General features: G+C 42.6%; 1 protein-coding gene across 3 annotated transcripts in view; it reads right to left on the reverse strand.

The window, feature by feature from the left end:
• Positions 1-25,487, reverse strand: part of wnt7bb (wingless-type MMTV integration site family, member 7Bb) — a 41,046-nt gene extending 15,559 nt beyond the window's left edge. Inside the window, exons 1-3 of one of the 3 annotated variants that reach the window (XM_003443833.5) lie at positions 24,801-25,487; positions 17,607-17,833; positions 1,895-2,166 (exon numbers count right to left, since the gene is read on the reverse strand). In XM_003443833.5, coding sequence (XP_003443881.1) covers positions 1,895-2,166; positions 17,607-17,833; positions 24,801-24,871 — 570 coding nt within the window. In that variant the 5' untranslated portion in view covers positions 24,872-25,487. Of the gene's footprint in view, positions 1-1,894; positions 2,167-17,606; positions 17,834-22,208; positions 22,768-24,800 lie in introns of those variants that run through there. The other 2 variants (XM_025909209.1, XM_005451043.4) reach the window with 2 other exon arrangements.
• Between the last annotated feature and the right edge of the window lie 1,371 nt (positions 25,488-26,858).

Genomic DNA, 26,858 nt, shown 5'->3' on the forward strand with positions numbered 1-26,858 from the left:
CACAAGTCATCACTTCTATCACACACTTATGAAATGTACACAAGTGATGTTCTATAGCTCTCTCTGTCTTGTCTACGCACTCATGTGGTTTGAGGAAATTTGATTTAAAACAAAAAACAAAAAACTGAGCCCTCCCGACTACATAAAAGCTGGGATCAGATGTCAAGTCTGCCTCCAGTATTAATTCAGAGTGAGGATTTCCAAAAATGCACTGCACAAAAACCACAAGGAATGTCTGGCATAAGAAGTCTGACATATGTATGGAAACATTTACTTAAAGTGTGTCCATCAAAGCCTCTGATCTGTTACTGATTAGTCCAATATGACCAGATACACATCGCCGCATACAGATGCACTGAGATGCCCTGAGATGGCTTGTCAAACACACATCTGCATGTAGACTTCTTTGGGGGTTTTTTTTTTTTCATTAATAAGAGTAATAGTAACAATCAACAAAGCCCTCTTACACTCGTCATTTAAAAGGCTTCACATCTGAACAAAATCCAGATGTAACTACATAAAATCCAGTTTACATATATAGCCATGCATATGTATGTGCCTTCATCTGGCAAATTGCAGATGAAGTTGCAGAATCGCAGATCAGTGTTGATTTTCCAATAAGACTCCTATCTGTCTTTAACTTTTGGATGTTTTTTTAAAAAAAATATTTAATACCTATGCGATGCAGCTGACACTCTTGGAGTGACTGTGCATGCATCATCAAACAAAGTGAGGTACAATCAGAGAAGGCCCAAATCTCTGTGTCCTTATAAGTTCTTAAACTCTAAGAAAGAAAGATTTTTAGCGTTCCTTCAGTATGCACAAAAAAAGAATCTGACACTTCCTCATAGCATTTAATTTTTTGAGCTACAAAGAGAGGGAGAACAGCAATAGTGCCAGCTCTAATCTAGAGAGCAGCCAGTACCATGGCATGCAGTGTAGACCCTATCAGCCTGCTGTGTTAACACTAGCATTGTCGGCCTGCTTTCACACCCTGAATAGATGCAGTCAAATGGCAGTGACATGTTTTGGTATTGTGCAGACAACTGCAATAATATCCTGTTCCTGACTTTACACTTCATAATTCCATGAAAGGAACTGGAAAGGATAAATGGCAGTCCTCCATCTGGCAACCACTTGGGAAGGCTCCATTTTCCCAGTGAACATTATACAGCTGAAGTTATTAATTAGATCCATTTTTCAACTTAGTATTGTCTTTTTTCTTTTATTCACCTCCCACACTCTCTCTGTCTTTTTTTCCCTGGTCGTTAACGTTCTTCATGGCGTTCTGCTATCTGTTCTCTAAAAAATAAACTGCTGATCAGTTGATTGATCGCAGCTTTTTGTCACAAGTCTGCGACTTTGAGCTCTTTATCTGGGAGTGCTCCGCTTGTCTGGGATGCATCTCTGCATCTATGGATAAACACATGTTTGCCATTAAATCCATTCATCCAGTTGTTTGTATCTTTGGCAGGCAGTTATGCCATGCTATCAACTGCTATCAAGTGACTTAAAGAATAAATAACAATTGTTCTTTGTAACTACTTCCATAGTGCTGCTAGCTCTATTTAGTTGCTCCAGACGTCCATTTATTCGTTGCGGTATCATTTATCAGTGTGATCTCAGAATGCAAGCTTAATCCAATGTGTAACCTTCTTTGTTTGGAGTTCAAAACAAAAGTTAGCTCATCAAGATAATACAAAAATTCACTGCACAGTAATTATGTTCTGTTGAGGATAGACATTTATTGTGCACAGTTTAAATAATATTTAAGTAAGTAAGATTCTTTTAAGCATTTTCTGGGGTTTTTGTGGCTTCGAGGCTAAAGTGTGAGAATTTATTTTGTTCCCAAAATACGTGAAGAAAGAACAAAGTATATGACATCTTTCTTTACCTTTCTACCTGCCTCATTGTTGTGCAAGTTCATCAGACGACGTGGAGTCTTTCTAATCTCGCGGGCATCCACGAAGCGGCGAGAGAACTCTATGCCGTACTTGATGTCGGCCGAGCATCCTCCCCATTTCCAGCCTTCCTCCTGATTATAATAACCCTGCTTCTCCCTGTCACATCCACACTGACTCAGGTTGCCTTGGCTGCATGCTGCGGTGATAGCATGGGCCACCCCAGCCGCTGTGATGGCATAGGTAAAAGCTGCTTCCCGGCTGCCTGAAAAAGAAAAAAAGATACCGCTTGAGAAATGCTCCACTCACAGCATTTTACAGCGCAGAGAATTTGATTTTTGACAACACCACAGATATTCAAAATCTTTCCCATCATTCGATAAGCCACCATTTTGCTTTCCTCTCATGAACAGCTTGCCTTCTGTACCTTGGTAGAAATGTGGTCATACTTCCCACCACAAATTCCTTGGACCTAGCCTGCAAGAGTGCAGTGTTGGAATTCCAGTGTGGGGAGAGCTGGTGTAGGTGCTGTCCAAAGTGCTGAATTCCTCCACAGGAGCACCTTGTACTGCTGCCCACACGGCACACAGTTGGGGTCTGCAGGTCTCGCTGACTCTGATACTGATCACCGACAAGAAAGGAAGCCCTGTGGTGCCTAAATCAGATAATACCAGGACCTCAGAAGATAAGAGCAGCTGCTAAACCTAACAAGATTTATTCTACCTGTGTTTCATAGTCTGACTTCAGGCTTTAAAGACAATGCATGCTTACTGGCCATGAACACATTCAAACTGAAGGTTTAGATTAGTTGTTATTGGCTTTAAAAAGTTGTACTTGGGCTTATGTCACTAGATAAAATACAATGTGCACTGTCATCACTTAAAAACCAAAAAATAGATTCAATGTCATGGAAAATAAATTGAGAATGCCAATGCCCGAGGTATAGTCTTAAAATCTTTTGTTGTGTCAATAAGAGAAAAAAATTACATATATATATATATACAATAAACAACATGTAAAGGACCTGGGTACCCCTTAGCTAAAAGGAGGGTGACAATAACCATACCATACAATTCCACTCACTTCCTGCATATCTGAAGGAACTGTACTATTCCCCTAATGGCTACAAAGGGATCTGACTTAAAAGACATCTTCTGTGGGTACAGGAAGGACTGGGGGTTATTACAACCCTGGTCTCCCTCCAAGTGGCAGTAATCTAGAAGGAGGCAATCCTCAGAAACAAGGCTAACCAAAGAGTGTTTTAAAGGGCCTTTCAGCCTGTGGAGAATGTTTTGTAAGTCTTTGATGTGTGTTGTGTAATGTACTCAGTCGCAATTATTGGAATCACTCTAGGTAAAATGTGTTCTGCTGTTCTGCACTTCAGAGGGCCAAAAGCTCCATGCCAGTTTATCATTTTCTTTTTTTTCCAGTGGCCAAAATAACTGATCGTATCATTTGTAGAAACCTATTTATTTGTGAGTAAATTCTGGTAGCATCCTTGTAGGCTTTGGATAGAATTCTATTTTTTATGTATTATTTTTGATACATTGTACACAGTTTCAGTGTATTTGACTATATGTTCTAAACACTGATTAGCCTTTAAATACAAAAATACAACACAATGAAGTGAAAATTATAAGGAAACAAGACAAAAATGACTTTATGGACGCCAAGCAAACACTCGATAGCTTGTGTCATCCACTAAAGCGTATGTGTACAAATTTTTATTCAACTTTTTTTTCATTTCAAAAGCAATGTGCTTTATGTACTGCTAAATATACTGCTAATATGCAGCCATTTGCAGCTGTTTTCCATTTCATTTCCTCTTCTTTTTTTAGAGGGACTTTTTACACCTCCTATTCTGGTCTCGGGGCATTTTTGAACTCTCAGAGATGTTTTCACCCAAAGCCACTGTTAATTTCCTACCCTGGCACTGGTGCTGTAGACTTAATACCATAGCCACAGGTTTGCCCGGTGGGCACTGACTCACAACCACTTGCTTCTTTGGTTAGCAGCAAAGCTGTGCCCCACCAGCTTGTGGTGACATTCTGCTGCCCCCACCTCATACACAAATGCAGTCACACAGCTGCAATGTAGATCTGTTCACATGCATACGCACACATGCAAACGCTCCCTGACTGGCCACATAATAAAATAACACGACACACTTCCACTTCCCTCCACCCTTGCGCGCATACACTGTTAAAAGCTCATTTACACATAGATGCACAAACAGAACATCGCTGTAATGTTTAAAACAGGATAAAGGCAGTTTCCAGAGAAAGGGTGGTACTCAATGAGTTATGCTATTAGAGGGGTAATGATGACAATCAGAATAGAGAATGCTTTCATTCTGTTTCCCTGAAAGTGACTGACTCATAAATCAAAGATTGAAAGGTTACGAACAAAATAAGTGGAGTGAAGCCGACAAGCCAGTTCAGACAGGCAATTCCAGCCACACTGTGTCATGCACGCTAGCATGCTTCAGTCTCCACATGTCACATCCCAAACACCCCTCCTCTCAGTTTGGTGGTCTACTTGCAGAATTTCCCATCTCTCCCTCCGACATGTCAGTGCACTACCCTGATATGTAAACCCCCTTCACCAACCCAACCTGTAGGCTCTGTGTAGATGTTTACTCATCACTCCCGATTTCTGTATCATATTTAGAGTGGGCGATGAGTCAGAGTCTAGACACCAAAGATTATATTCTGCTGTTGAATTGCCTGGCTCAGTTATATTAATATAGCAATGCAAAGGTGTAGCATGCGCATCCTGCGTGTGCTACATCTTTTTTTTTTTAAATGCCTGTGTTCTGGGGAAAGAAAGAGGCCCCCGAACAGATGTGCATCTGATGAAATTTCAAAGGAGAAAATGCACCCATAACAGCAGCAAAAAGCCCCAAAAGAGGCTGGCCCCAGAGTCCTGACAGCACTCCAGGAGGAACCACCCTGGGATAGCCTTGCTAGCTGCCAGTGGAAAATTGGAGTGACCAGAAAAACCTCAATGAACTTGGAAACATCCAGGAGAGAAGAATGGGGGAATATTAAACCAGATGTCTAATGGAGTTTAGTGGCAAGTGTCTGCTGCAGCAGCCAAGAAAGCAGGCAAGAAGATCAGGCTTGTTTCACTGAGAACAGGTAAGGGAGCTCATATGCAGACATAAAATCTTTTGTTACAGCCCTGCGTTGGGGGCTAAAACCAGAAATACTGACGCAGTATGCTTTGGCCTTCACATTACCTGACCACACCACTTTGGACAGCAGCCCCCGCTGCGATGGCCCGCCGTGTCTTTTGACCATCTGCCGAAACTAGGACATAAAAAGAAGTCTCTGGATGTAGTGGCTTGCCGCTAAAACTGCAATCTGTGTTTAGAGACGGAGGCAGGCACACCGCTAGCCAAAATTCACATGACACAGCATAGAAGATTTACAACCGGGGATACTATACAGGCAGCACTTGTGTACTATAGACAAGCTGATGTAGTAACATTGCCGCTGACCTCAACGGGCCTTGCTTTCTTCTCTGTTCACAGGCCATAGTAAAGATATGTTGTTGACAGGAGAGGAAAGGGAAAAGATATACTGAAGGGACTTGGATACAGAATTGGCTGTAGAGCGCCCTTTTCTTTCCAAAAACCAGGCCAAGGTCAGTCATGTTGTGTGTCTGCCCCATCATGGGACAAATGGTTAAAATATACAAAAGAAAAAGGTCAAGTGAGGGCAGAAATGGCCTGACAACCTAGACTTGCTAAGCGTTCTCGCATTCATCTGTTACTATTATGGCTGACCTGATGTTTTATAAAGCAGCTAGTGGAGATGCTGAGCTAATTTCCTTTACTAATCCTGCCAGCCAGAAATAAATTCCTTCTGTCCTCGTCAGCACGCTTCCATAAAACATGTCTGGGATTCTGAGAATTCAGATTGCACAATGTGATACATACGGAAGGTGTACAGCCTAAGAAAGATGTAGTGAAACATGCAGACATCACAGCAAAGGTATGATTCGGTTACGGTAAAGGTGAGGTGAGCCAGAGGATGGGCGAAGACATGCAGTAGACTAAAAGGACTGGAGAGAAGTAGTTTAGGCTGGATTCCTGGTAGGGAAGGGGTGGGGAGGGGGTGCCAAACAACAGCAAAACACACACACACACATACATACACACAAGTACACACAGAAACCGGCAGGTTTCCAGCAGGGTGGCTGAATTGCCTCTCCACACAGGCCAAGCCTTCTGTTGCTGGAGCAGTGAAGGGGAAAGCCTTTTAAAGACCCCTCATCCCAGACATGCACTCACACCCACAGGGGACACAAGGGATGGGGTGGGATTGGGGTGGGGGGTGGGGAGTGGATTGCATAAGAAATAAAATCTCCACAACACAGCGACACACTCGAAGTTCAACTTTCACATCACATTCACACATTACCTGTAAGAACATCTTGTCACAGTCAAATGGCCCACAGTGAACAAAGGGAAAAGTGTCACCTGCTGGTGGCCAAGAGTCTTTACACATATGGTGGGATTTTCACAAGATACAAAATAATAATAACAATAATGATAATAATAATGATAAAAAACATGATGCCAAACCTTTTTAAAGCAGATATGGAAGTTGCAGAGTGCTGTTTCTCAAGTAACATGTACATCATATTTTTTTTTTCTCTTACTTTTCCCCCCTGCCTTGCAGCAAAACTATAGAAATTGAATCAAAACACTAAACCCCAGAAATAAAAACTCCAGGTCATCATTTTCAAAAGCAAAAACAAAGCATCGTGCATTAAAATCAGAACATGAAACACACTCTGCAGCTCCGGTGAATTAATGGAAACATGATACCGCTTTTAAAACACTGTGAGCACATGCAAGTTCATGGATACTACATAACAAAGTTATTTTACGTCACTGCGCACATATAATAAAGTTATGACACCAAAAAATACTGAGAATAAGCTCTAACCAAAGCCATACTGGTGCTGGAATCCTGTCTCCAGGGCCCCATGGAAGGGGAAGAAAGTTGGAGGAAAACCCCTCGCTTTGTGTACCAATCGCTGAACTGACTACTGCGCTCTCTACTACTGTTTTCCGTTCCGCTTTATGTACCGTTGCTATGAACATATGCTCCCAGCAAATTATAGACAAAGTTGTGGTCCGTGAGGTTTGCAGCTTGAGGAATTAGCACAGCCGTGTTCCTGTACAATAAAATAATATTGTTTTACCAGAACTAGGCTCCACATTCTCAGAGAACTCACATCACAGAGCCGAGGAAGTGACACGCTTTGGCACGGCCGCTCACTGTAGGTCCTCCAGTTTGATTCATATAATGAGGAGGGCTTTGAGAAGTAAAGCTAAAAACAATTAAGAGGGTGTTTAACTTTGCCGGTACACTATTAAATTCTGAGAATTTAAGTAAGCTGCCTCCCAGGCACAGAAAATTGTGCTGGCACAAAACCGTTTCAAAAGCATCCTTTCTCTCCTCTGATCTGCCTGAGGTGAAGATAAAGCTTTTTGACTGAATGCTGAGGCTTGCTAAAACAAGCACAAATCCTTCTTCCCACCCTTTCATCCTAATAATGAGCCCAAATCAGGACCTCACCTGCACACATCTACAAACGTAGGCCGCTGCGCGCTCTACGAAGCATTCATCAAGTTCACGCGAGGACAATGTCGAGGATTTTCCTCAATTTCAATCTTTACTTGAATTTGTTTCATCTTCAGCGGAAACATATTTACCGAGATGTGTGCGGATCCCACAGCGCATCAACGAAGATATCATTATCCTCACCACTATAATCAACGAGTCAAATATGCCACTGATGACATGTTTCCCCTTCTCATTACAAAAGAAACCTCCAGACTTGACATTTTCATATTTGGTGATACTCATCATCACACAGTCAAAATAAAGCCCCACGTCTCTTAGCATCTTCTCCCTCCAAACCGGTGTCTCTGCCTTAAAAACCCACTAAGACTCCCTCCCTCTCGCTGTTTCTCTCTCTCTGAACTCTCACCTAAGCGGGCCAGTAGCGATGTGATTGTTGGCACATGTAAATGTCCAGTGGTGGGCCAGCAAGTAGAGAATACAGTGATGGGCCTGGGATTGTGTGGAACAAAGCACAGAGTGAGATTACAGTTGATCCTCTTGCATCCTGCTTCCTCCTGCGTCTAGCTGCACTGGCAGACACAGACAGGCGCAGATCCACCGATAACGCGAGACTACGGGGAGCCCCGTGTGCGGGGGGCCGCAAGGGTCGGGTCTCTGAACAGCTCAGACAGACTGTGGGTGGGCGGGGGAGAGAGAATTAGAAATGGGGTGAGGAAAAGGTGAGGGACCCCAGCAAACGGACACACCCACACACTCTAAGACAGAGACAGAGCTGATGAATGAACAAGCAGAAAAGCGGACCCGGCAATGATAGTGCTGTTTGGTTGCGTAGGACGACAGGCCACACCCTAGATACAGACACATGCTGTGGGCAGAGGATGTGAGGCAAAACGCTGGGAAGAAAAAGCGTAAGACATGACCTTTTACTGCCGATGATGACCACAGCCCACACGCTGCAGAACAACAAAGCAACGGAGTCTCCTGCTATCTGATAAAGTTAGTGAAAGATCCTACGCACGGGACGCGCAGGCGCACACGTCCGACCGCTCCAGCTTCTCTGGGCTCACATGGAGGAAGGCAGAGAGGATTAGCGCAACCCACATGATGACGGGCTGAAAAATAGGCCTTTTATCCACCACCGTTCCACCATAACACAATGCACGCGTCATTTCCACGCTGTTATCCGCTCGGTGCCAACTGCTTGGCTGCCTGGGAGTGGATCTGCTGTTTTGCTGGCAGATCAGCACTGGTGATGCATCAGATCTTTTATCAGCTTCAATATTCCGTCCTTTAATGATAACAATATTTATTTTTCTTTATCTCTGTGGGATAGCGAGATTTGGGTGAATGATTAAGTAGTGGAGCTGCAGTATGCCTGAAGGGCGTAGAACCAACAAGAAGTAATCCCCACAAAGGGGAAAAATCCTCAGTGGCAGTGAGATGATTGATGGCATTTCGGGAGAGTTCACCAGTGTCAAAGTATCCACTTGTGGCTCTTGATAAAAAAAAAAAAAGAAGGAAAAAACAGCTTGAAGAATGGCTTTTTGACTGCCTTTGTTAAGCTAGTCTTGGGCATGACACCTTCTTGCCAGCTGAGTAAGCTTGTGTGTTTTTTTTCTGCCAAGCTTTACTCCCAGCCAATCACAGCCTTGAAAACATGAGATGTAAGTTTACACAGTTATGCCATGTTATTTCTTCTTTGAATTTTGAATAATTGTGGGGTTGACAGTGTGGATGGCTGAAATTACAATGCTGACTGATTCCCTTTGCCTTGCTTTGTTTATACTGTCCTTGAATGTCTGCTCTCGAGACACAATCGCCATGTGATTTAAAGGGGACTTTTCTGGAAATCTTCATCTGGCCAGAGTGAATATTTCAGCTTGTATTAGCTCTCGCTTTGTCAGAATGAGCAAAACAAAGCAATAACTGAACCGCGTGGTCATTTTGAACAGATTTTCTCGTCCGTTCATTATTACCCTTAGGTTAGACTGATGCTGTGCCTCCATTCTGCGGAGATATGATTTCACCACAAAACGACCATCAGCTGATTCCGAGAAAGGGAAGGAGCTCCACCAAAGAATTTATAATCTGCAAGTATTCTGTTGTCCTCGGCCCAGGAGCTTGTAGTGCGGTGCGTCGGATGAATTGTAGACGTGTGGGGGACAAGCAAATTAATGGCTACTTCAAGTCTTGACAACAACAAATAAAATGTGGGTATAATAATTATTAATTATGACTGTTCAGGAAATTTAAGGACACCACAGGGATTCTCAAATCACACCAAAGTCATTTCTAAGATAATGATATATATATAGATTATTATTAACTCGAGCAACAATGTGGAAAAAATGGTCCCACACGGTTTTTTTTCCTCTGATTATTGTGTTCGGAATGGGAAAAGACACCAAAAATGGTTCATCTGTTGTTACTGGCACACTCCATTCTCTGTGAATTCAGGTTTTCTATAAAAATGGGAATGGTGTATATAAGACTAAGCCAAAATTCCCAAACTTTTGTCAACCACATCCTCTTTGCACTTACTTATCCAACTCCACTGTGGATAAAAAAAACAGCCTCCCTCAGTTATGTCTGGCTCTTGGTGTCTGCAGTGACCTTTCCCCTCCTCCGAGAGGTAGCCCTGCCATCTCCAGCTCCCGATCAAGTATGTGCCTGTCCGGGGAGTTCTTTCCACACAAACAGTTTTCAATGAACCTGCTGACTTAAACAACCTTTCTAGTGACTGGATGCCATTTTGGTCCCTGCAGCCCTGTAGGTTCTGGCAGGTGGACTGACCACTACCTTCACCACACTCTTGATCCTGTGAGAGGAAATGGGTGAAAGAGAAAGAAGGAGGAAGGCATGAACACACCTTTAATTCCCTGACCTCTCTACACTACTCCCATTTCTTTCTTTCTCTTTCTCTCTTTTTTGTTTTCCCTGTAACCCACAGCTTGGGGCAACATCTCTGCACCTGACAAAGAAGAAATATAGAGAGAAAGGGAGACAACAAGGGAAAAAATAATAATAAAAGGAGCACAGTGAAAAAGCAAAACACGGAGGGGGGGAAAGGTCATGAATGAAAAAGACTTGCTTACATCTTTTCTTAAAAAGGTCTTATTGTTTCACTGTAACAATTGTGCACAGTTATACCTAGGTATGCTTAAATTTAAATTGTCATTTTTGGTTAGTTTTTTTAGTAACAATAAAAAACCAACCAAATTGTCGTGTTTCCTCGGCTCACCTGCTCAAGTGCTCCATCCATTCTTGTGCAATGAGCCAAAGGCAGAATGATTGAGCTTCTGCAATATTTCACTAGCAGCACAATACAAGAAACCTCTTTCACGTGAAAAAGCGTGGATCAGGATGGTGACAAACTGGTTGGAAAGTCAAACAAAGAGTAACCAGAGCAGGCCATTTTATGACAAGGGGGCCAGTGTTGGCCTTTGATGCTGAGTGTAGCTGTTGAAAGGTGTCCATTTTCAGGCTCTAATCACTGACTTCAAGTGCATTGCAATTTGAACAGAGCTGTAAGGTATTCATAGGCAGTTCTTTTTTTTTTAAGTGAAGGGCATCTCTATTACAGGTAGTTAGCCAAAGGAATGTCTGATTGCACACAGGATGAGGCTTTACCAAGTCAAAACATGTCATTAAAAACAAGTTCAAATATGCTTTGATAGGGAGATCGATAACCAAAAGCTGCACTGACCACGGCTGATGAGCAGCATAAATGCAATAGAAAAATAAAGCCAGGTCACGCAGAATATGCATGCTAAGGTTGATTTATGTGGCACAGAACAACGAGATTTAACTTTTATGTGAAATCTGTAGCACGGCACTTAATTATGCACAGTAAATTGAAATCAACAAATCACGGCTACGGGATCGAGTCTCGACAGGAGTGTTTAAAATAGAATGATTCATTCAGAAAGCAGGCCAGATCGGAGCGGAGGGCAGACCACATTTGCCATTCTTATCCTGAAACCCCCTCTTTTTCCTCCTAAGCTGCTGATGGATGTGTTTCTAATTTTATTATTGGTTCTTAATAGACTGCAACAAGTCACTCAATAACACCCATTTCTGTTAGCACAGGATAATTCATTCCACATTTCCGAGGGCTGATGGCACCGGCTCATGCCAACGCTGTTAGCGGGGCACGGGGAAGAATGCTAAATCTGCTTTTGCAGAGGAAACAGAGACACACTCAAATTGCTGGTTTCAAATCTCCGCGCTGAGTTTACGGCGTTGTACTCCAATTTGTCAGTTAGTGCATAATAAGCAAGCTCACACTCTTTGCAAAACAGTGGAAATGCTGAGCGGTAGAGCTGCAGGAGCTGTGTGGGTTCATTTTTTTGTTTTGTTTTTTTGTTTCAGTGCATCTACTGTAGAGTCTCGTGTCAGCAACAAAGGAGATGCCGGCAGCAGCCAACTTTAAAAACTTGAAATAAAAGTGAAGTAAATATCAAATAGACAATCTTTGAATCATCTCTGCTAAATGAAGATATCTCAAGTCCTACAAATACACAATAGCCCAGTTATTAATGTGTGCTCCCTTGGAAAGCGAATGTAATATCTTGGACCAGCTCCAGAAGAGAAAGACTGCCTCCAAGAGAAGGCAGTACAGAGAGAGAATGCATAAGACTTGCGGTCGGTTGATCTTTACTTCTTGAAAAACTGCCGACATCTCCTCCCTTCGGTCCAGAACTAAGACTGCATCACTGAGCACAGGGGTGGGTGGGAGGTTTGGCGTTCATAATTTGGGGGGATTTGAATGAGGAACCTAAATAGGAGCAGAACGCGAACAGCTTTTCCCTCTACATTTGATTATGATGATGTTGGAATTTGCAGATTTGAAGCAGGGATCGGAACATTTTCTCCAAGGGGTGTATTCCATGATTTCATATGCCATGCTAAAGAATTCCATAATACATACGGACGCGGTTAGAAAACATGGTTACATCTTCAATCAAGGGCAATAGTCACTGGAAAAGATCACAATCGCGAAGGTTGCATGCAGGCTGCTGGCAGCTTGAAATTCAGGTGTTGAGACAAAATACAGTCACGCGCTTCTCCCCTGTGTGTGTATGTGTGTGTGTGTGTGTGTGAGAGACAGGGCAGTAGCTGCGGTGTTGGTGGTTTCCTACGATGACCTAGTGGGACACTACTAAACTAAAACAGAGCACTTAGATCGCATCCAGCAGCGTGCCTGATCTCATTTATTCAAGACGTAGTAATCACACACCTCTGTCCAGCAGTCACTAGATTTAGGTTTAAAAACATAAATATTATTATATTAACACTCTGAGGTCTAAGTCATCATATACCCTAACCCTATCCCACGCTTTGGAAGAGCTTTGCCAACCATTGCTAGCAAACGGTGCTATGCAATATCAAACTAATGCAAATACATGAATCCCAAATATCTATTGAGATGATCTTACATATAACACTAAATGTGATTCGTAGCTTACATAGTTTAGAAGTATCATCGTCACATCTTACAGTATCTAAAAAGCTTCTATGTTAGCTGTGTCCACAACATAGAAAACAAAAAACATGGATATTTTGTTGGGTTCTATCTATTTTTGTGGTGACTTCTATGCATTAAACATCAAAGAGTTTATAGCATGAAGTCTGCACTTTTAACACAAGTTGAAATGGAGACTCGGCGAGGCTGTATCTCCCTGCTAGACCATCTAAAATCAGTCCAGAGAGTTAAACCTATGAATAGAGAGGAGTTATCCTACTCCTTATGTACACACAGCAAGAAATTCATTAGAGGTTTACTGACAGGGATACCGAACTGCATTACTACTCAACACTGACACATAAACATTAAAGTACAACACCATTCAAATTCTCAAGATCTTTGTGTATGACTCTAAGTACTATTGTGATCATGTTTGGCAAACGGGTTATAGGCTCACCTCACATAGCCAGCATGTTTCTATGAATGAAGGTGCAACATTTGCTACCTTTTATGGTGCAAGCACAGACCCGGAGGGAGAGATTTGGGTGATTCACAAGGTCATGATCAGAAGTAAAAACACCATATTGCCAGACTTCAAGCTACACAGTTGTGGTCAGTCAGCATCGCATGACTAACTACTGGCCAATAAGTTTGCAGCAACAAGTTGTGGTTTAGGTGCTACAATAGGGAGATGACCAGATGTTTTCCACACAGATTGCAACTATTTCCCAGTCCAAATGCTGACTTTAAGTAATCTGATTACATCAAAATTTTCCATGCTTTTTTATAACGGAAGTACAGTGTGAAATGTTCAATTCAATGGAATATAGTCACATGAAATTAACTTGACTGGTATAAATTCAGGTTACACCAAGTATAATTATTTAAATAAATGAACTTTGTATTTTATATATTTCACTTGAATTTTGCTCAAAATAATGCTCCATGTTTATGAGAGTAGAGACATTTTTTTACTGTAGCACATTAGTTACAAGTTAGTAATGCAGTGGAGTAGATCATGCATATTGACTTGTTTAATCACCTGATTGCTAATTTGTTATCAGAATCAGAAACAGTTTGTAGGATCAATAGCCAAAAACAAAAAGCGCAGTGCTTTCAGCATCAAAGCCTGGTGTCTGCATGGTGTCCCATTCAGTCAAGTATGAATGCATGTAACAGTTGTGTTCGCAGTTTTTTCACTACCATAAATGTGCAGTTTTCAACAAATCTTCCTCAAAATGCAACGTAAAAAAAGTACAACCTTACTGTCCACCCAGTACATTTCTGTGTGTCAAAGATTTTGGCTTACTCTTTTTTTCACACTTGGATCAATGATAGTAAGAAATAACTGTTAAACAATTTCTTATTAAGTCTTTTGGGCTAGTTGTGCCTTCTAAAGTTTCTAAAGGGATGAACTAGCAGCCCGCACAGACTTTTCTTTGAGGCATCGGCTCCTCGAAATGTGCAGCGTTTTCTCTGAACAGGAATCGATTTGGAACGATTACTAATAGGGTTCGCATGTCATGGTCCTCCAGTCCTCCTGTGCGCCTCCACCGCCTCTCCCCTTTCTTCTCTCTCTGTCTCTCTCTGTTTGTGTCCTTGCTGCTCTGTGTGAGGGTGTGTTTACCTGCCTTACAGGTGCGGGATCCTCCCGGGATCCCCGCCCTCTCCTGGACACACCTGACTCAATCAAGCACCTGTGGATCATCTGGCAATCAGCTGTTTGCTATTTAAGCTGGGACCTGACCTTCAGTTTTCGCCTCAGTGTTGTCTAACTGCAGTAGTGTTCACGTCGCCTCCCTGTTTCAGTTTATTCGCCGAAGATTTCTAATGCGTCTCTTCCTGTGCCTAGGACAGCCCAGCGGAGTTCCAAGAGAGTGTTTGTTACTTGGCAAAGTGAGGAGATCGGGTCGGGGACTTGGATTCATGAACCTTCCTTCCATTGGATTTTGTACATATTGGACTTTTGAACTAAGCACTTCAAAGGCTTTGTATATACCACTATCACCAACACTGTAAATAAACTCACTGAACTTTCATTCCTGAGTCCTGCGTTTGAGCCCAGCCAGACAAACCATGACATTGCATCATTCGCAGAGATGCAGACTGAGAGGATTTGGTGTCACTGTACTGACACGCATAGTGCCTTATAATACGTCCTCTTGCAGTTTACAAATGTGAAGCAATCGAGCAAGCTGAGGCTCTACTGTCATGTGTTCTTTTGATGCGCCACTCTGTTCGCATAAATCTGCACAGTTCGGCCTGTTTTACTGCTCATTAACTTTGTGTGTGGTTCAAACATGACAATAGAAGATGGGGTGGGTGGGGGTTTTTTATGGGGATTATTTTCTAACATAAATGAGGGAAAATAAGTTGAAAAAATAAGCCCCTGTTGGCTGGTTATTTTATTTATTCACTGAAAAACCCCAAATCTGCCTTGGGAACCCTAACTTAAATCAAGTTCCATGTTGGTCTAGAGGAAGACGTCATTGTAGGGATACTTTATTGAGAGGGCCACCAAGTCCCATCATTATAGAACAATCATGACAGGCCCAGCAGTCATCGGTCTCTGACTATAACTGGACGACCAACAGTGATGTGCTCAGTGCGGGCGCACGGAGCATTTATTTGTGCAGATCTACTATGGAAACCAAACAAGTTAGCACCAAATTCAAATGGCGCCATTGCTAAATATATAATATAACATACAATAAACCAGAGAAGACCCCCTATAGGGTTGAATATATGTTTTAATAGTAAAATTTACTTTGGGTGAGCAGCATAATGCATGAAAACCTTAATAGCCGTCACACAGAAATGCACATGAGATGCGTCCAAAGAACCACTGCCGAATGCCATTTATAAATCTCAGAGTGCTTCAAAAGGCCATAAAAGACAAGAACAAAAGAAAGCGAAAAGGGGATGTTGTTGAGGAAAACAACATGAGCTTCATTACCAAAGAAAGCGCCACATTCACAACAAAGAAAAAAAAATGCTTTTGCTAAAAGGACCTGGAGCTAATTCAGCTGCTGCTTAAGAGGAGTGATTGTGAACAGAGCCACTGGATTAAATGCGTAGCCCAACCGCAACGTAATGGCAACAAAGCATCTAAATGAAAGGAAATATATAAAAGTCCCTGTAAAACAAAAGCAGCGCAAAAGAGATTTGCAGAAGTTTGAGAAGTCCCTCAAGCAAAAGCATTTTAAAATGTAAACGTTTGCCCTCTTTTGGGGCTTTTTCTGCCTATATGAGAACACTCAAGTGAACCAGCCAGGCATGGACACAACCAATTTAGCCCAATTAACAACAGATGTGTCCATCTATTTCGGTTTGACATGAGTTCTCTGCAATAACACGATTAGCTGTCTCTTCATTCGCCATCTCGTTTTCCATCCATACGCTTTCCCCATCAGAGCCGCACTTCTTTTCAGTAGCTTTTCCACAATTTTGGACACAGCCAGCTATGGCAGGCATGCTGCTAACCAACACCCCACACTGCACAAACTACATCAGCGAATCAGCTGCAGGGAACACTGGAGAAACATAGCATTTTTTCAGCTTAGAATGAGGAACAGCAAAAGATGGGGTGGAATCAGCGGTATGTGAGATCCTCTTGAGCAACATGAATGGTTATACAATAGAAAATCAAAAGAGACTGCGCATTACTGGTTTGAGTTTGAACTGACTGTGTGATGTGTGCAGCTTGGGTTTGGCTTGTTACGAGCCATATTTCATGGGGTTCAGAGGGTCAGGGCCTGGTACCACATTTTCGATGCTCTCGTGGTACTGTTTCATAAAACTGGGACAATAAAGATGGCTCAAACCATGCATTATGTAACTTCTTGTTTAATAAGAAAATTACTGGTATTATTGTTGTCAGCTACGTTGCCATTACCAAATTAATAGTTGCGATTGCAGGCAGAGAAAGAAATTCACCACCATCTGCTCAGCATCGCACAACTTTGAGGCTACACAAAGCCTCAAAGCTGTAGTTCCCGTTTTGTATCATATTTTCATTGTTAAGTTGACTGCAAAGTCACAAATCCATACTACTGTACAACAGGGCCTCAAATGGTTTGTTCCTCTGTCTTATTAAGACAGTGTATTGCTCACCTTGAAGTTATATTCAAACCAATGTGATACCAAATCCATAGTTATTATGAGTGAGTGCATTTTTGTAGTGAATTACTATGTTTATAAAATTATTCGAGAAAGTGTGCCACTAATGTAAAATATCATTGAAGCTGTATTGTTAAGTATCTTTGTATCTCTTTCTGTATCAAAATCCGATAATAAGATCTTGGCCATTTTAGCTTTTCTTTTCTAACTGGTGTACATTAGTGGGATGTTTGATTTCATCTCTTCTGCATAGAATATGGTTATTATGATTTATCCACCAGGGTCCTGTAGGGTAGCAGACCGTAACACTGAACCTAACCATAACACTGAACCCAATCCAAAGGTCTTACACTGATTCAATTTGCTCATTAAAGACGTGATCAGTGGCAAAAGTTCCTTGCAGCTCCATAAGCAAAGCCTGTGTAAGTTTATCGCATGCACAGCCATACAGAGCACACAGATATGGATACAGGAACATACTATCCCGCTTCAATTTGTGAAAGAACGCAGACTAACCTACTCGCAGCTCCTGACCGAAGACTGTTCTTTCTCCCAGCGCCGAACAGTTCCAGCGTCCATATCGGAACTGGTATTGACACTCATTGATGCCCATCTGGGCCCCTTCGCCCACAACAATTATGGCGTCCGGGCGGCTCTGGCAGATGGCCCGCTGGCGAGGTGCCAGCCCTGGGATCTTGTTGCAGATGATGTTGGCACCCAGAGCCACCACCGAGGACAGGGCCCTGCCGAAGTAAGAAAAACACACCGTCACACACGCAGACATGCATTCATACGCAGAGGCACGGATGCATGCATGCGTTGTCGCACACACACACAGACACACACACACACACACAAACAAACTCAGTTAGAACCTCCAGAGGACGGTGAGATTGACTCACTTTCATGAGACTCTCCAGAACAGGATTCAATTCAGCCCGTGATTGATGCACATTCCATAGTAAAGTGAAAGCTGTACTGCACGAGAATATTACTATTTAATGGATTAGAGGTAAATGAAAAACCTGAGAGCTTAATCCAACTTAAGAAATATAAAAACTAAAAATAAAAAATGTTAAAAACAGCCCAGAGAGAGACAAGAAGATGCTTATTTGGCTGCTCACAACAGCATTCCCCAGTGGTTTGGAAGACGTGAGTTTAAGTAATTTGTTTGGGTTTTTGTGTCAATTGTTAGGTAACATACTGGTGTGAATGGCTTCCAGACTTGTATACGCACTGTACAGACCTCCTCGGTGCCTGATGGCGCAGTTGCAGAAATTGCTTTTTTAACCAAATCTCATATAAAGTACGATTTGTATGATTTGTGTAATTACAGTATGCGTTTGAAGAATACTTGGGGTGTAAATTGCCCATAAATTTAATGAGAGGCTTTGCATTGAACACATGTAAGATTTTCAGCACTGGTTTTCTCCAATCCTAAAGTGGTAGAGTCTTGTATGACCCAGGACATGTCCTTATCGGTTCGCCTCAAACATACAACAACATATTTGATAGGTACAACGGCATGTTTTCGAGATGGCTTTATGGCCAATGGGAACACCAAAACAGATTACAAAAAAAAAGAAGAAGAAAAAGAAAAACACAGACTTTCTCCAAGATTCTGTTTATAGCCCTTGAAACCATGTAGATACATACTTTTCAAACATGTCAGGGACAGGGAGCCATAAATGAGCGCGGAGGCAAACACCGCCTTTGAAGTATGACGTCGACCTCCGAAGTATTGACCACAAACGGGGCAAACTAACACAGGCGAGCTGTGTGTCAGCGAAAAGCAATGGCAACATATATAAGGGGTGAAATGGAAGAATGGATGAAGGAGACGAAGAGAGAGGGAGAGACTGCAGAAACAGAGCTCTCGGAGATGTCGATTTTAGAGCTCGGAGCACACTCTCGTTCTGAGAAGCCCTGACTTAGAGCGTGGATTTGAGTCGGGATAGCTAAAAACCTCTCGGACGACCATGTTCTCTTTTCTGATTGTTGTTTAAGTTCCTGCGCAATGGAAGAACAACATAAATCTCAATTTCAAAGACAAACTTTAGAATAAATCCTAACTGCAGTGGGGCAAGTATCTGTTACCAAACACAGGGCTACACACATTCTCTTGGTGAACTAAAACACTGAAAAGGGACACGCAAAATGGGCATGCTTGTTGATTTTACATTCAAACTTGCCATAAATCAATCAATGTCAACATGTTAGGATACACGTTTTCATATAGAATAGAAAACCATGAGCCTGATGTTTATTAGACAGAAGAAAAAAAAAGAAGAAGAATTAAATTTGGTCTGCGAAACATGTGCACCACTACACTAGATGCAAACTTATCTAATAGGGATTTAACTTCTAAAAAAAAATCATATTAATTTTTTTAAAATCCCCTGTTAGAAAGAAAAGAGGACATTCATCAGGTGCCTTCTGCATTCACAGCGAACACTACAGCCTGCTGCTTCTTTCAATCTTGCTTTGCTTTCTCAGCTGTAAAGTGGCTCAAACTTCTCTGACCCTCTTTGACCCTCCGCTGCATACACGGTAGTTCATGGCAACGACGACATCCCGTTTGTCCAAAAGTGAAAGGGCGGGCTCATTAAGCCAAGTTTAATGTGCAACTAGAGAAATTTGCTTCCTCCCATAATGAAGATTAGAGATGAATAAGGTGGGTTTGCGATAAAAATCCAACACAAGCGTCGAGGTGATATTTTTAGCTCTGACAAAGAAACCTCTTTTCAGCCTCCTTTGTTAGCTCTTTCTCATGTCCTTCACATGCTAATTTACACAATCACAGTCTACCGTGGGCAAACCCGACCAACAGACAACACCAAACAGAGAATTCCAGGGCTAAGCTTTTAAATCCCTGCATCATCAAAGTGCACAAATGCGAATCTGTTTGCTTAGTGTATGCTCTGTGTGTGCCAGAAGCTTGGGGGACAGCTCGCCCACAGCCACACAGATCTCCCATAAGATAGACTGTCAACATGAACTTAAAAGTAGGCTGATGAATTTCAAAGCCCCGGCCTGTCTAGCTTCCTCAGGTTTACAGGATGAGAGTTGATGCAAAAGTTGTGTCTTTTCATGCAAACTGTGTGCTGTTTAATCGACTAATGGCAGCGTCACTGGATTGTGGTTTAGCAGTGATGCTGCAGAGAGATGAGAGGAAAGGTGGGTGCTAATTTTAAAGGAGCAGGTGGAAAGTGTGATCATGTTGCACGACCCATACCACAAACCGTACGTAAACCTAAAACATTTAGAGTCCACCATTAATTGTTCTTTCTATTCTGATTTTTCAGCTGGTAAAGCTGATTTTTCATTAATAATTTAACCTTAGCGCTGATAAAACATGATCATTACCGTGTTACATTGATCCCAAAAACCTCAAGACTAAAACAGTCACCAGGAAAGGTAAACGAAACACTAGTTTAGGTCAGTGTGAAGTCATTTCTGTGGAAGAGCTTAAATCCTAACTATGTGGTGAGGAGCTTAAAGATTCCATCACTGTGCAGTGTGGTGGCCTTAAGAGGAACTATCATCTGCGTCATGGCATGTAGCTTGCTTACAGCCACCTGCTTCATCACATGGAACACTTTGAACCTAACTGACAGGCCGTTACGTTCTCAGGCTGTTTTCTACAAGAGGAGGGCCCTCGCAAAAATGCCTGAGGCCCAACTTACTCAAGTCAAGTGAATAAATACTCTCTTTATTCCCCCCACCACACACACACAGACACACACGCACGCGTGCACACACACACACCTTGATGAAATTAACAGCAAATCTAGCAGCATTTACAAATTTTAGCATTTGAGAGTGGTTTTAATTAAAACAAAATCCCTTACGCACACCCGCAGTTTTCTGACTGTTTCCACAGGCGAGGTGTGCAGTGACCCCAAAGGTCTACATGGATATATACTTTGGCTCGGGGTGTATTTACTGCCCACAAAAAACTTGTTTTTTTTTACAGTTTTACATGCCAAAACATTTCCTGTATAGTTTTGATGAAGGGGTTTTGTATTATTTTGAACCCATGTTTAAATGTTCTCCACGTGGCTTATCCTGCGGTTAATACGCCGCTGAAAACATACTTAAATAATCCAAACAAACAATGGTATGTAACTTTGATGTGCAAGCCATCACTATACTTAGCAGCGTAGCCTACTTTTAACTGAACCCCCCCCAAAAAAAACCACATCTATTTCAGCATCAGGTTTGGGGTCTCCGGGCAGCAGAGGATGGAGCAGGGACCATGCTCCAGTAATTATTTTGGAAACTTTAAGAAAGCCGCCGTTCTGCGAAATACTTTTAATCCAGAGCTCAGCGCATTGCGGTGCCAATCACGTACGTGTTGCATAGGGGATATTTTAAGATGTGGGCTCAAACGGTAACATCGAAATACTTGAAATCGGGGAGAGGTGAGGTAATGCGTGGTAGTCTTTCGCTCGCTCTGGCAGGTTAAAGGTGCTTCCATGCGTAAAAATGACCCACGTTGCATGAAGTTTTTCTCACAGGGGGAAGAAAACAGAATCTCCGCATCTAATTGTCTTGAACATCTCTGCCACTCAGTGGCCAAAATGGACCAATGTTGCAGTTCCTAAAGTATTATTTTTCCTCGATTTTGTAAAATGTTTTAAATCCAACAGCCTGACCCAAACGAGCCCTACTTACTCCGCAGACATGCTCGCTGAGGGGATGGCACATTAGAGCGTAGAGCTTTACGCCAAATTACTGCTTTCCCACGTGGACTCGGGTGTTTCTACTGATGAGTATTATCTTTTTTCTTTTTTTCTTTTTCTTTTTTTAGTTTGGATAACATTAGTTCAGTTGAACAATCAAATATGCCGCCTGAGCTGCACTTCTGTTAGACCCGGTCCGTGTTCGATACAGTTTTGGTATCATGGTGTAAATAACTCTGACCTGAGGATGAGGGATGAGCGAAATAATCCACTTTTATCGGCTTTTGAATATTAGGGCGAAGAAAATATATCCCCTATTGAGAAGACTGAGGGTTGTGAGAGGAGGAAAGCCTAACCCGTGCATCTTTGTGTTGCTGAGGATGAGAGCGCGCACCCTGTGGAGTGAAGGACTCGTTAATTGGCTCAAACTTACAGGTAGCTGCCACTCGTCAGGATCAGGAAAATCTGCGGGTAGTAGACTGACAGCAGTACACTGCGCGACGAGAAGAGGATCATGATGACATTGAGCAAAACGGCCACGCTCGGTTTGAGTGAGACGAGACGGACTACGATGAGAGGAGGAGGGATAAAAAAAACCTTCTTTAATCCCCGGCTTTAAATCCTTTTTTCCGCACAAAAATCAAAAAACTCGCTCTGCGTCGCCTTGTGTTTGCGCAGCGACTCTACGCAGCTCCAAGCTCCCAGGGCCGTGTGTGCGCCGAGATTGGCTCTGTCATCTCTCAGCAGCGGAGGCTGTTACACAGTACTGTGGGTTCCCGAGCCGGAATGATGATGGTTTTAGGGATTTTGCATGGCAGAAAAGTGCCTCTCTCCGCTCTCATGAGAGTCGTGCCTGCCATTGGGCAGGGAGAGACACTGCTATCCGCCCACTTTGCCACAGTGGGACAATAGGGTGACACTCATCTGATTCCCGTTGGACAGCGCTGAAGGTTTCATTCATCATTATCACCCCCTCCCCACCTACCGACACAGCCACACACCCCCGCAACCTCCACCCCCAACCCCACCATCCAGCCAAAAATAAACAAACACAGAGGCTGGCTGCTTCAGCCTCGCACCATCAGCGAGGCTCCATGTGTAAGAAATCAGCGCACGTCTTGGCGGGATGTGTCATTTTGAATCAACAAGTTGGCATCACGTTAACGAAGTGACTCTATCTATCTATCTATCTGTGAGTGGCAGATATGATTCTAGCTATTTTTCCATGCTGCTGTAAAGAAATGTCTTTGTCTGATGTGACATTTCCATGGAAACATAAAGCATAATTCCCAGAAGCCAAACAGGGGTTCGGTGACCTTATTCTTTCCTGCGGTAACACTATAACATTTCTATAGGCGTCTATAATATTTCTGCTCTGCCTGCCTGTCTGCTGCGCTCTGATGGCTGTCATCCTATTTTGAGACCCTGCTCTGAGGCAGGGTTTTCTATGCTCAGGCTGCAGGATTGATGGAAGTAAAGGCGTGAAAACTACACTATTGTTGCCATAAACTGATTTTTTCTTTTCTTTTTAGTTTTTTCTTTTTTCTTTTTTTTTCTGACATGGTTTGGTGAGTGGAGGCTTTTTTATCTTCTCAACATCGTGACTTTCACTCAACACCTGCAGGATCCAGTCATTGTACACGAAGAGGGTACCATGAAAGACTTAGCCGGAGTAAAAGGATGGAAGGAATGAGCTAACTGCTCAGGATTAGTAAACAATAAGACAAGAGACCCCATAAAGGAGCTACTGTCATGTGATATGAACCCCGTGTAAAATCTGAAGTCTGTTCACGAGGTTCTGGCTATTTGATTCGTTTTGACCGCACGAATCTCCGAGATTTGCGCAGTCGGAGCATTAACAACAAGCTGCAGGGGCCCAGTCGTTCAATTTTACAGCTGAAAATGTAAGACAGGATAAGATCAGATCTACTTTACTGTCATTCTAAGCACAAGCATACAACAAAGTTAGAAGCACTCCTTAACTTGATGTATATGACAAACATAATCAGTCTTACTGTTAGAATAAAAGAGTCATAAAAACATGTTCTATACTATTATGTGGTGTGGTCGTGACTGGTGCCAGCTTTCATTTTTAATTATTAACTTTTATTTATTTCTTGGGCAATTGCCTAGAATTAACCCACTAAGCAAATGCAGTGTGGCTTAAAAACAACACAACCTGTTATACAGTCTATTTTTTATAACGTAGGCCCTGCTTTTGCTCTGATTCGGTTGGATCTCTCTCATCTGCAGCGCAACGTTCCCGGTAGGCAGGGCTGCACAGGACCCCTGGGCCTTATTATGGCTATAGCAGCTAATTTATATTGGTTTCAGTGTATTGGATTCAGATAGGTTAGAACATGTAGTCTTCGGCTCACTGAGCATTTCACTAATAATTAATGTTTTATTAACAGTATGATGTTAAAAATGCGCAAAAAACTAACTTCTGCTTATCTTCCTGGAGATCCTAACACGATCATGCCCGTGAGGCACTGCGGTAGAAGCAGCAGAGAAGGAAGGCATGGACGTCCTTCTGTGTTTATGCATCAAGGTGAGGTATTGCAAAACAGGTAAAAACTCCGTCTGGGCAATGGAATGTGGAACTACAACTCAGTCTGCCACTATTAATGAAGGTATGCAGGGCCGAGCTGAATCCGAGGCAGAGACAGCGGCTCAAATGATCCTCTGCAACAAAGCAGGAGTCCCCGGGAGGTGAATTAAATAAGCTTCTGTGGTAAACGCCGATCGATCGCACTGCCCGTTGGCACGAGAACAGACCTGCATTTTTTTTACGCATAATACCCCTCTCCAAGCTATAGCCGTTCAGATGTAATGACTCTTACATGTTTAAACACACCTGATTTTACTTTTTCATCCTCATGCCTCACTCTAAGGTCAGAGGGCAGTCGAATCTTTCCTCTAAAATGCTTTTCCCCTCTGAAGCGTGCCTGACTGTCGCAACGAATTTCACACCGAGGCTCGAGAGCGACAGTGTCTCGATAAGTAACAACAACAAAAAACTCACCCAAGTCTGAGGTATATGATGCCAAAACACAGGAACACGTAGAGACTCCGTCTTCGGAGGGTTTCGTGCATGATCGTTGCCACTTTGTCCGGAGGCCATGCACTGTAACATAAAGTGGCCACGCTTTCCGTTCACATTGGCAGGTTTCTTAGCCCTTCCAGATGCACGTGTACCGTCTGTTTCCCGCGACATCTAGCAGAAGCTCCTTGGAAATAATCGACCGTGCGAAATCCATGGTCCGCGAGTACAGGTGAGATGCTGATGACGACCTGAAAGGTGGCTAAGAACTCCAAAGTGAAACTCGAGAGAGGTTCGGACTTGAAAGGTGAATGAGTTCTTGGAGGAAGTGCCTCCTATTCGTCCTTACTTTGACGGTAAAACCTAATTAACAATTCCTACTTGCTGTGCCTTGCAGGTAGAAAGAGAGCGAGGGGGGAGAAATAGTTGCGCATACTGCAGTGTCCTAAAAGAAAAGGAAAAAAACGCGGATTTCGTGGTGTTTAAAGCTTTGGAACATCGCTGCTTCTATGTTTTGAAGACATCTTAAACACAGACCACGTTACTAACTTGCAACCGCCAGGTAGTCTAATACAGGTAACAAAAGGACTCCTTGCCTCCTCCTCCTCCTCCTCCTGCAGCATGGATATGCAGAGGATGGGACGGGCTTCAATGCTGAGCTCAACACGTGCAGTTGTTGTATGGAAAACTAAAAGGAACGAAGTGAAATGGCCTTTTATAGGCCTGTAGCCCCGGCTAGGCGCTTGCAACATTAGGCATTGCCCCACAAGTGATGGGCTACACCACAACAGTAAGCCCCATAAAATAAAAACAGAGGAGGAATGGCTTTCCAGCTGTTTGAGGAAAAAAAATACCACTGTATGACTAATAATTAATAATAATGAACTGGTTCAATGGGATTCTGTCAGTGATTTTGATTAACAGTGAAATGCATGAACAAAAAAAAAAACATAAACAAAACATCAATATTCACATTTCTTGCCTATGAGCCAGGATGATGTGAATTTTGAGCAGATGTTCAGACTATGGAGTTATATCCTTTGGGAACGTTTGTACATGTCTGACTAAGAAGACTCCCTCTGGTGGCAAAAGGACACACACACACACACACAGATAGATAGATAGATAGATAGATAGATAGATAGATAGATAGATAGATAGATATGTCACTTTACATGTCCTGCTTCCTTTTTGGTTACTGGAGAAAATGTAATAAAACTGATATTCTGACGAGGCCACTCCAGTCTTAGAATTTACCTTAGTTCACTTTTAGTCAAAACTGATCATATTTAATCAGAGTGATTTATTTACTTACTTACTTTAGCTAGTCACAGTCCAAGGAACCCTTTTTCTCTTTGCTCTTTAAATTTTATTGTCCCTGGTATGTTTCTCTAAAGAACGCATAAACCATCAGTTCAGTATATTTCCAAAGAAAGTACATGAAAAATAGCTAACGTGTTGTAATAATGATGGCATAAACTAAAATTACAGACATGAGCTATCTGAGCACAGAGACTGTCGGGCTGTTGTTCGCCACGAGAAACAGACAAAACCGCAGAGACCTTTGTTTCAAGACATCCCTGCGTTGTGGTTTCAAGGCCTTTTCCTTCAAAACATGCCCATCAAAATTCCAGATGGATTTTAGAAATAATGAAAGTCAACATGCAGGCCCAGGGTGACATAAAAAAGACATGTTTTTGATGTCTGCCCTGTAAAAGATGGTCTTGTTTGTCTTCAAAATGTACATAACTCATAGGCCTGGGTGGAGATGGTCCTGTTTAGTTTAATTAAAATGTTCAAAGGACTGACTCGTTTTGTTTTTTTTTATTGAAGCAAGGCTCAAGACCCGGGACAGTGTGCGTCAGCATTATTTGTCACTCGCCATTGTCATCACAGACGTGTCACACGCATCCAAACCGGCGAACACATTGCCGTGCGCACTAACACACACTCCTCGTCCCTCTGCGTCCATGCAGTAAATCTGCATACGGACCCACAAATTAAACCGTTAGACACAAGCACTGCGGACACACACAGAGA

The sequence above is a fragment of the Oreochromis niloticus genome, linkage group LG7 (assembly GCF_001858045.2).
Source record: "Oreochromis niloticus isolate F11D_XX linkage group LG7, O_niloticus_UMD_NMBU, whole genome shotgun sequence".
In the NCBI taxonomy this organism is placed as follows: Eukaryota; Metazoa; Chordata; class Actinopteri; order Cichliformes; family Cichlidae; genus Oreochromis; species Oreochromis niloticus.